The 12,170-nt window shown below is 29.0% G+C and overlaps 1 protein-coding gene across 1 annotated transcript; it reads left to right on the top strand.

Annotated features, from left to right (window-relative positions):
• The first annotated feature begins 3,087 nt into the window (after positions 1-3,087).
• LOC112716077 (protein BIG GRAIN 1-like B) lies at positions 3,088-4,501 on the top strand. The gene has a single exon (XM_025767931.3). The coding sequence runs from the start codon at positions 3,285-3,287 to the stop codon at positions 4,326-4,328; it is 1,044 nt and encodes a 347-aa protein (XP_025623716.1). The 5' UTR covers positions 3,088-3,284; the 3' UTR covers positions 4,329-4,501.
• Positions 4,502-12,170: the final 7,669 nt, after the last annotated feature.

The raw sequence follows: 12,170 nt of genomic DNA, 5'->3' as shown, positions 1-12,170 counted from the left end.
AGAAGATTATAATTATCTAATAAAATTAATTTGTATTTATTACATTCAATTTGAATAAATAAAAAAATCTTATTTTAATTTGGTCTTTAATTCACATGATTTGAATTTGACACAATAAATATGATTTAATTTAATTTGATATGATTATTAATTGAAAATATTTCGGTTACCTATTTTATTCATAAATTTATTATTTAATGAATAATAAATTAATCAAATTAATTAATTAATATATAGAATTAGTATAATTAATTTAGTTTAATAAATTAAAAAAATAAAAAAATATTATTAAAATAAATTGATATAAATTATAATAAATTGTGTGTTATTTAAATATATAATTAAATTAATTAATTAATATAATTATTTTATCATAATAAATTATATTTAATGAGTTAAAAAATAAATTAAAAAATATTTTAAAAAATATATCATATCAACTGTATTATTAAAAACAGAAATTTAATTTTTATATAATAGAATCGATAAATGATAGAATATATATTGTAAACATATATAGAATTCAATTTAATCCTTAAAAAGATTTTTATGATGAGACGAGGGGAGAGTCAGCTAGAGAAATAGATATTTTAGTTGCCATTAATACCCTATAATGTGTCTATTGATCTTTGTAAAAATTTTATTTGAAAAATAAGAATATACAATTTTAAAGATAAAAAATTAACTTAAATTTGCTGAATGGTTAATTTATTGTTCACTTAAATAAAGGTAAAAAATTTAAATCTTACCTTTTATATATATATATATATATATATATATATATATATAGTAATTTTCTGTTATTATGTTTTTCCTTCTTGCTCTACAGAATTTCATTTGTTCAATATATATATATATATATAATTTATTGATCAACAATAAATTTTTAAAAAATAATATGTGAACTACACAAAAAAAAAATCCTTAGGAGTCGGAGCCTTGTTGTAGCGTTAGTATCATAACATATTGAATGCAACATATTTTAATGGAGGAATTACCCTATGTGACGCGTATTCTTTGTTCTTGTAATTTTTCCCCGTTATTTTTTAAGAATAGGCGGTGTGTTTGCTGTTGTCAGCATTCATGATCTGATCTTTTAGGCTATATTTATTTGTAGAGATAAGACACTGAAATAAAAATATTGATATATAAAATTGTATTTAATAGAAGAGATATGGATAAAAATAATGTGTCTAAAAATATTGAATTAGTATATTTTGCGTTCATTCTGATAAAAAAGACACGAAAATACAATTTATTTTTTATTTTTTCTTTTATTATTCTTGTTAATTTTTCATAATTATATTTTTTATTGCTATATTTTTCATCTCAAATTTTTGAATAAAAAATGAGAATAAATTGAATTTTCATAATTTGTTCTAATTTATCATTAAACAGAATACAAAAACACAATTTTATGTCTCTGTCCATCAATATCTTATTCTTAGAAACAAACGCAGCCTTAATTACAAATTTCTAATAATTCTATCTCAAGTCCATAGACAAATGTTCTTTGGTCATAACTGATGGCTGGTAATTAAAATAAGACATGTTTCAAGTTGTGCAAAACTTTAGGAGGTTTCATTGCAAGAAAAATGAATGAATGACGCAATATATTTTCTCTTGGGCAACAACATTATTGAGGAAGTTATTTTTACTAATAAAATTTGTGTTTTCTTTAAGTAACCGTTACGAGATTGCGCTCCATTAATACTGATTGTAATGAATCAACGACGAATTAAGAGGCTCCTTTAATTTGTTACAACTTACAACACACGAACAATTTCCTGATATTTTTCCTAGTACGTAAAAAGGTAAAAAGAACAAATTTACAGGCTCCCTCTGTAAAATTAATTGCACGCAAGAGACCCCTCTTTCATTTTTCCGTGATTAAAGTTTTTGTTTGTCTGATCCAGTTGTTTCTCTTTTACTACGTACCTTTTAAATGTCATATCTATTTTGTTTCGGAAATCGAGCTTCTATAGGTTCTAATTCTATTACTTAACTTTCAAATTTTAAACAAAGGTAAATAACTGTTCAAGAAATAATATTTTCACCTGCACAAAAATGGTATATTATTATTACGTTTTGAATTAACTCAATTAAGCTAAATACCATTTGTTAAAAAAAAAAAAGAGAGACACGTCTAATTAATGCATTTAAAGACGATTCTAATTTTACCCGGATAAGATGGTCTTTCAAAAGCGACACATTGAGTAATTTTCAATTTGCACTCAACAATTTCAGTTTTGATGCCTAATTTCACCTATTTGGCTAATTGATTGATCTATATAGTTAGCTACTAGGCGCAAGAGTCAAGCCATTTTAAAATAATTCGTTAATTTGTAGTGTCAAATCCCATATCAATCACTGTTTATCTACTTATATATATACCAACCATAACAAACCGACCTCTCAATGCATATTCGTCTTTTGTGGGCTATAGTCCAAACCATAGCTATATAAAACCAAGGACATATGATTAGTGTCAACATTATTTATCATACTGTTATGTTGATTTTGTTAATTGAATTATTTGAATAGGTTTCGATTGAACTAAAAAAACACTGAACCTTACCTAGAGGAATATATATAACAACATTTGATTTTAATAGTTTATCCCTTACCTAACGAAATTTTATAATGGCCTTGCCAGCTTAATTGTAATAAGAAACTAATTAATGTTGCGCGTATAATCCCTTCAATATCATTTACTAAGGGATGAAATGAGAGAACCTTAGAGGCCAAACTGAATAAATACAAATTCAGGGTGGAAAGATTGAATGAAATAACTGTGAAGTGCACCAAACCCGTAGAATATAATTTAATAGTAACTGCTGAGCCATATGGTAGGTCTGTTCCCTTGTTAGAATGTTAGTTCATGGTTCATGCACAAGCTACTAATTTGGTAAGTAATCATGTACCAAAACATACACGCTTTCGTCTCACTAATACTCAAAATTATTACATTTTGCCTATTTTAGCACGTGGGTCCTCTCCGTTAGGAGCTTTGACAGGTGTACAACTACCAACACTGTTTTCCAGCATTTAACCTCATCAATCTCTTCAACTGCTGGATCAACGGATACTAATTCGAATTTAATCAAGCCGGAAAGGAAAGAGAAAATATGCATTATCTTAAATTATAAACATATTATTATACTTATGTTTAGGAGAGTAATTAGCTTAAAAGATGAATTAAGATGTGTTTCCCTGATTGAAGTGGCACATGAATAGATGCGAAACTTGCAGAATAGGGAGGGGACCCCCCTCCCCCATGCCTCATGCCCCTATATAAAGTGCAACTCTTCCTCTCATGCCCCCTAACTACAACAAACACCATCTTTCCCTTGTCTTCTTCAAATATGAACACGCTCACACAACACCACTCTCAATACCCCTCTTTCTCTTCCACCCTCCTCGATAAGATTTACCGCTCCATTGACGAAGGACAAACCACCCACACCACACCCATTCACAGCAAGGTTACAACAACAACAACAACAACGCGTCACCATCGTCATCATCTTCATCACAACAACTTCAACACTTCTTCTGAATCTACTAGTTCTAGCTCAGGAGGCTTGTCTTCTTCCTCCTCCTGCTTCGCGCGTTCCAGGCCTAAGCCTGTCAGAACAACCACCTCCATCGATGATGGTGAAGAGGTCTTCATCAAGTCCAAATCCAGGGCCCTCAAAATCTACAACAACCTCAAGAAGGTGAAGCAGCCAATTTCACCCGGTGGAAGGCTCACCACTTTTCTCAATTCTCTCTTCAACACAGCAGCCAATTCCAAGAAAACTACCAAACCCGCTTCTTCTTCTTCTTCTTACTATGATGCCACCGCACACACAAAAGCTTCTTCCACGTGTTCCTCTGCCTCCTCCTTCTCGCGCTCTTGTTTGAGCAAGACTACTTCATCTTCCTCCAGAGACAACAACAACAATAATGGTGTCAAGAGAACGGTCAGATTCTACCCCGTGAGTGTGATCGTCGGTGAAGATAGCAGGCCCTGTGGCCACAAATGCTTGTACGAAGAAGAACAAGTGTCTGTGTCGGTTCCCACAGCATGGAAGATTGGACGCTCATCTTCAAAGAAGAGCGACAAAGAGCTCAAGTTTCCGGCTATGGAAAAGAGAGATTTTGACGAAGATGATGATGAGGATGATGATGCTGCAAGTGATTCAAGTTCTGATCTTTTTGAACTCGATCACCTAGCGGTAATTGGGAATCATCGTCATCATCATAGGTACTGTGAGGAGCTTCCGGTTTATGAGACCACTCATGTTACTACTAATCGCGCCATTGCTAATGGCCTCTTAATGTAGTTTAGTGTTATGTTATTATGCTCCGTAAAATGTATAGGGTACAACACAGAGTCTGTTCTGTTTTCTAGTTGCTTTTTCTTACTAAGCTTGGATTCTAATTTCTAATTTCTGTTTTGTTTGTTATTGCCAATTGGGAAAAACCACAATACACTCCGATGTTTGTTTCTCCTAAACTCAGATATTGATTCCATCATTTCTAGTCCCGATGAAATTGTTGTATAGAGTAGTAATTAATTTGATACAAGATAAGAAGATTTAAAAAAGATTTTATGATAATAATTCTAGTTCAAATGAAATCAGACATGTTTGATTCTTTCTTAAACGATTTTTTTGGTTGGAACCACATTGCTTGCTGCTAAAAAAGGTTTGAAGTTGCAATATGAACAGAACCTGAGTTATTTTTTCTTCTGTATGAGTGTAAATGTAAAGTAAGCATCAAAGATCAAAATTAAAGTGATATATGTGGATATACAATAACTGTCACAGAAGGCTTTGCCTTACCAAGAAAATTATTTGGAAAAAGGTAGAAAAGAACAATAGATCAAATGGTGATGAATAAAAGCGTGTAGCGCGTAGGGTACATGAATAGATTTTGCAAAAAGCGAGAGAGAGGTAGGGATCGGATGTGTTCACTTCGATCATGATCAGAAATTTTGATAAATACTGACAGTGTTGTTGGAGTGAGAAAAAAAGAAGATTCGAGATTGGTATTGAGAAGCAAAACGAGAGTGTGATGGAAAAATGAAAAAGGAAAAGGCAGATACATCTCTTGTTCATTCGCCCATGGGAATAGAGAAAGTGAAAATACAAATACTAGTAATAAAGCTCTGCTCTTTGATGAGAATTGAGATCATGCTTTCAGTCTTTCACTCTTTTTTTTTTAATTTTTATTTATTGTATTGGGCACCGTACGTTACTTGCTGGTTGCGCTATCTCTAAGATTATTCAAGTTCAAGATTAGTTACATTTTTCACACGCTTTGCTTTGCTATGCTTTTTCATAAAGAAATGTCTGCTTTATTAGGATGGTGATGCATGCTAGGTAGGTTTGTATATATATATATATATACCAAAAAGGTTGTGATCTAAGGTGCGATGATGATCATGATGAGGCACGCAAGAGTGATGGTAGTTTATTAATTTGGTCCTTTTCTTTTGTTGTTTTGAGCACTTAGTACATAGTACAATTTGCAAGCTCTGCTATGCTAATTAAGAATGATGATGTTGAAAGCTAAATGGTTCTGTACAAGGACGTTGTGATGTGCGGTAAAGTAAGCAATTATTGCTCTGCGTGTTAAGATGCTCCTCCTTCCCTCATTTTATCACTGCATGCCCACGCTGCCACTCCCTCCCTTTTTTAACATTAATATATTATATATGGTAAATATATATTTTTTTTTCCTGAAGTTTGTGATTTTTTTTAAATATTTCTAAAGTTTACTTGTATTCAATTTTATTGCTAATGTTTTGATTGTTTTCGATTTACATCAAAATTATCCTTTTAACGTTAACTCCATATAAAATGTTATGGAATAAAATTGAACACTTCCATAAATAATTTAGACACAAATTAAAAATATTAGAGACAAAATTAAATAAATCAAAAATGTTAAGAACAAAATTGAATAAAATTAAACGTTAGATGTATTTTTAAAAAAATACAAATATTAAAAATAAAAAATATATTTTATTATATTATATATTATTTTTGCCATATCTTTATTCTACTATTATTCATAGTAGTATAATCTAATCTAATTACTCCTTTTTTTTTAATTATATGTAACTTATTTATTCTAAAGTCTATACCATTTCTAGGAACTTGGACTAGCAACCGTTTTGGTACTGTTAATTTCATTCAGAAACCATGTTAATTAGTACCACACCAGGGAGATAATGTTTTATCTTAGTTTTTTATCTGTCAAAATATTATTTGTATACTAAAATAAATTATTAAAATTAACTTAATAAAAATTTGTATATATATTATGTATAAATATATATTATTTAAATTTATAATCAATATATATTTTATATTTTAATATATATATTTTTAACTAATAGCTATATTAGTGGTTGTTCACAATAATTTCAAAATGAAATTCATGCATATTTCAAATGTTTCTTCATAACTACTATTCCGAAAGAACAATAATACTGCTGCGGTAGGTTTCATTGTTAATTAATAGACCTAATAATTGCCTACTCACATAAAGTATATGACTAAGATTACTACGTGCTGAGCATATATGCACGAGGTATATCGAAATGGAAGAATTGAAGACCCACTTGAAAAGAATCTCTCGTTAGTCAAAAGTGTTAGCTACTTAACTAATCATATTATTTAGAAACTACTAACTAAAATATATTATATCAGTTATTAATTTAGAACTATATTTTAAGTTGAAAATTAGTTCTAAATTTGTTTGTGTATTATAATAAGAGTAAAAAGGGTGGGGATAGTTCCTATAATCTTCGTTGGTTGTAGATTCCGTACAGTGGGTGAGTTGGAGAAGTAGCCATACAATGATGAGAGGAATAAATATTTTTTGCTGTCTCATCCAAAAGACTTCGTCTTCTATTTTCACTTAAAAAGAAAGTGAACGTTCAAGAGTTCGCATACATCCTAATAAAAGAGTGTAGTTAATTATGCACCAAGTGCGCAAAGATCTATATTTTATTGAGAGTACTAGAGTAACTTTCTAGTTATATATACGTTTAGGGGAAAAAAGAAAAACAATTAGGTAAAAAGAAAAGCAATTTTGCTTATTGATATGAGCTGTATGGTCGGTTACGAGTTATAAGCTCGGCAACGTATTCGCCATCACAACCGATCTTCGGTTACAATCAGCATTTATTCTCACTCAATAACGTCGGATAAGCAATAAATCACCTCTCCAAACGTTACGACCCAAGTCTAACGTTCGGCAATAAACAGATTTAAAAGGAAAGGCAAAGAGAGGAGAAGGTAAGAAATCTTTCACAAAAAACAACCTTCGTACATATTCTCTTATTAACTTGATCGTCGGAGTGCCTTTGCAGGTACCCACCCCCCGTGTTCCTTCTGGTGGACGAGGTTTCGGATCGTATCTTGGGAGTCTGCCGACCTATCTAAGAAGCGACCTATACCTCGGCCGGAGCTGGTAAGAACATTTGGCGCCCACCGTGGGGCCCGAAGTTCGAGACATCATTAAAACTAAACCCTGAAATCTTCACGCGCCCCTATGGCTGATGTCCCCCCACCTACCCCATCCGAGCTTTTAAGGATGGTGACCGAGCTTCAACAGGCAAATCAACGATGTCGTGAATAAATAAGTGTGCTCTTGTTGATGAGCTTCATTATGATATAATTTATCTTGAACGAAATTTTTTTTGAATAAATAAACTTAACACAGTAAAGTGGAGCGACAGAAACAAAAGAACTCAAATAATAAAACAACAAAACAATCTGAACACAATTTTTATTATTTTTGGCATTGCCATCAACAATAAAAGAGATCCGCACTACTCCACTCTCTATAATTGGTTAAAGATTTGTAAAACACCTCGTGAACACCTGCTTTCTTGTTGTTAAATATCCGTCCATTTCTCTCAAGTCAAACATTCTATATAACTGCAAAAAACATATGAGCCACTTGTTGCGCTCCTCTTTCTTGCTAATGACACCCGTCCAACTCTCAAAGTGCTCTTTTAGATCACAACCTCCCAAATTCAGATAGCCATTCACACCACACCTGTCAGGTAAACTCACAACAAAAAAACAAGTGGTGAATATGTTTCACATCTTTTTTACACAAGACACACATATTATCATCGTGGTTAATCATACCCCGTCTATGCAATCTTTCTTTACTATTTACTCTTCCTATTAAAGTAAACCAGATAAATAACTCCACTCGTGACGGAACCAAACCTTTCCATATAATTCTAGTGAAACTCTTGCTGGTAATATCCTCCGGAAGCGTTTCTGACTGCAGCACCTGCACAAAAGAGTTAGTTGAAAAAATTCCTTCTTTGTCAAACTTCCAAACAACTCTATCTTGAGTATCACATGCTATCTTTACTGGTCTTAAAGTCTCATGTAATTGATCAACTAGTTCCAACTTCCATTGGTATAATTATCGCCTCCACTGGAAGTTCCAAATCCACCCTAACCCATCCCAAAACTCACAATCCCCTATAACATATCTTGTTTGGTTTGAAACAAAGAAAAGCCTAGGAAAACTCATCTTAAGCGAACCACTTTGTAACCAAATATTTTCCCAAAATCGAGTCTTTCTTCCATCAGCTACCTCCATAGATAACCCAGCAATCATCTTATCTCTCACATTAGGGTCCTTACACTGTAACTGACAGATATCCTTCCATGGATCTCCTCGACTAGACAATGCCTGAGCTGACAATATTTTATTGAAATTCAAATTATGACAAGAGCATACAATCTTCTTTCATAACAGACACTCTTCTCTTGAGAAACGCCACCACTACTTGAACCAAATTGAATTTGTTTTTTCTATAACAATGATTTATGTTTGCTAGCAAAAATATACGGAATATATAAGTACATTCAAAAATATTTCGATATTTAAGTAACAAAAAAATAATAATTTTATGAATATCTTATAAAAAAATCTATCCTTATTTCATTTTTTGTTTTTATAAATTTGTTATTAAACATATCTTTTAACGAATCTTCAATTACCGAATTATAAATAAATGATTATAATAAAGATTTTATTAGGTAGATAATGGTTTTTATGAACAATGAATTTTAAAATTGATTCAATAAAGTACAAACACACTATATTTCCAAATTACCCCACTTAAATGTTAATAGAAAAAATATTGGTAGATCATGAAAATATTAAACAATGTGAACAATGGATATATCGAATGTTTAATTCACTAGATATGCGGTTGGTTATTCTAATATTAAAATTTAGGTAGGTAATTTGGGGTATAGTGTATTTTTACTTTATTGGGCCAATTTTAAAGTCCATTGTTCATATTGTTTACAAAAATCATTATTTACCTAGCAAAGTCCACTGATGCTAGGTAACCAAAGAATAATTACAATATAGAAATATCACGTAAAAATTCTCATTCTCTTGATAAGCAAGTGACATACACCTCCGTATCACTTATTCTTCTTATCACCTACCATTTCGCTACATGCTTGGAGTCATTAATGTTCTTTACAAAATCAATTTCAATTTTTCCCAAATAAAATCCCTAACATCTCTCAATCACATTATTATCCATTAAAATACAATAATTCTCTCCAAAAACTATGGAAGTTAAATTAAAAATTTTTAACAACTTCTACCATACAACTTATATTTTACATATAAATTATTAAAAAATAAAATATAAAATATAAAATATAAACAAAAATTAAAAAATAAATTTTTAAAAATAATTATTAACTCGTCATATTAAAATCAATAAATAAGCATACATATGAATATTAAATAAAAATATTAAAATAATTAAAATCATAACCTATTAATGCACATATGAGATAATTTGAAAAATATAATAAGATGTATAGTTTAAAATTTGATCATATTAATTATAAAAAATTATTAATTATTGATATTATATGTATGAAATTAAGAATATTATGAGTACAAAATTATGGATGTTATTAATATGAAATTATAGATGTTATGTGTATGAATTTATGGATGTTATGGGTAAATTTATCAATTGAATAAATTAATTTAAGAATTTGATATTTTTTAAATTCAATATGATAAAATTTAAAAACATCTATGTTAACTTTATAGTTACTTATGCAATATCTAAAAAATAATATGTGTATGGATGTAATATCTAATAAACATGAATTTAATTTTTAGATGTTAGTTGTATGTAATTATGGGTGTTATGTATATGAACGTATGAATGTTATGTGTATGAACTTAGTTAGTACAATATAATTATAAATAATACACATAAAAACACACACAAAAATTAAATCAGTTTATTACCATACATCATCAAAGTTAGTGTGGTTTTCCATATTCTAAAAAATTTGTTGATTAACAACCTCATCGGGTGAGTCCATCTGTTATTCAAATTCTTTAGCACATTCTATCATAGGGTACCATATTAAGGTCGGATTCAAATACCATACTATTTGCAATGATAAAAATGCCTTCTTGTAAAATTCCTTAGCCTATTCTAATTGTGCTTGCAATGATATTAGAGTTGTGAATTTTGAATGAAAATAATTGAATTAACAGAAATAAAATCATATAAGGGTAGCTTTCAGATTTTGTATCTCCATTAAATGATGATATACGACTTAACAAAAATAAAAATCAATTACAATGAATTCATTTAATACAAATTATCATTACCATTTTTTATAATTATTATTAGTCTTTACTGTATTCTTAAATATAAAAATCAAATTATGAAAGGAAATATTAAGTATTGATTACAAAAATATCTAATAGTAAAAAATATGATGTCATTAATAATTGAAACTGATAAAAATACGATAAGTGAATTAATAGGAAAGTGAAATAAAAAATAAAACTGTTATTAAGTTATATAAATGAAATAAATTACAGAAAATTTTGGTTAATTATAGCTGAAAATTTTTTGTTATTAAACTTTTTTCATCTTAATATTAAGATAACTATATACATACATAATAAATTAAACATCCGATATATTTATTGTTCATATTATTTAATATTTTATTGTCTAACTATATTTTTTCGATAAGATAATCAGCATTTTTTCGAATTATAAAGCTGAAACAATAGTTACTTTTGAAATATTTATTAGTTAGAACCGAATTATAATGTTGTAATCAATAAGAATATGGTATATCGGTAATAATAATAATAGAGTAGTTCCTTTTCTCTTCCTACACATGATATCCATACATACCTAACCCTTATGTTAAGGATATTAGACTAACTGCTAACTGATTAGGCAGCAATAGTAAAACTAAGAAAGTCAAAGTAATATCGAACGAGACATTCTTATATATGGTATATATATATTTAGTTGGTGAGTTTATACTGTGCATATATAATGCATGGTATAGAAGAAAACGAGACAAACAAGACACAAAGGGTATCTCCTAATTATGTGCCGATTCCAAATAGGTATCTTCTGGTGGAAAATACTATATGTCCTTTAAAATTCAGCTTTTATTCAGCTTTTAAATTTAAATAATATTATTTAAATAAATTTTAGTTAAAAGACATTCCTAATTTGTAGTTAAATATGTTGGTAATTAAAATTAATTTAAATTTCAAATACTAGAATTTTTCTAACTTCTTACCTACTTTATAAAATAGTTATTTTATTAGGTTTTATTTATTTGCACGTTCTCCTCCCCTCTCTCGCGTACGTTCTTTTTTTTTTCTCTCTCACTGTTCTTTACAAAAATTTTCATAGAAGAATATTATTTCTCTACAGGTAAATTTATTATTTCATATTTAACATTTTATTATTATTATTATTATTATTATTATTATTATTATTATTATTATTAGATAAATCGTGCTATTTTGTTTTTATTTCGAGTGACTTACATACTAATTCAAAACTCATTCATCATTATTTTAATAAAATTATATCAATATTTGAATTAAATAATAAATAATCAGTGTATATATCAATATTCTTTTCTTCTTCTTTATTTTTTTCTTTCTTTCTTTCTTTCTTTTATTTTTTTTTTGAATTTTTTCATTGCTTATTTGAATATTAACGCTTTTAAAATTATTAAAATGTATGTTCGTAAAAATTAATTTTTTTCAATTGTAACACATCTAAAATTATTAAATTATACATAAAATATTTTTAAAACACATCTAAA

The sequence above is a fragment of the Arachis hypogaea genome, chromosome 10, assembly GCF_003086295.3.
Source record: "Arachis hypogaea cultivar Tifrunner chromosome 10, arahy.Tifrunner.gnm2.J5K5, whole genome shotgun sequence".
NCBI classification, from domain to species: domain Eukaryota; kingdom Viridiplantae; phylum Streptophyta; class Magnoliopsida; order Fabales; family Fabaceae; genus Arachis; species Arachis hypogaea.
Note: the sequence above shows the minus strand (reverse complement) of the source record. Positions and strands in the feature narration are given on the sequence as shown.

Excerpts from the sequence above, each read along its gene's own strand:
- LOC112716077 (XM_025767931.3), top strand. The coding sequence starts at position 3,285 with ATGCCCCTATATAAAGTGCAACTCTTCCTCTCATGCCCCCTAACTACA.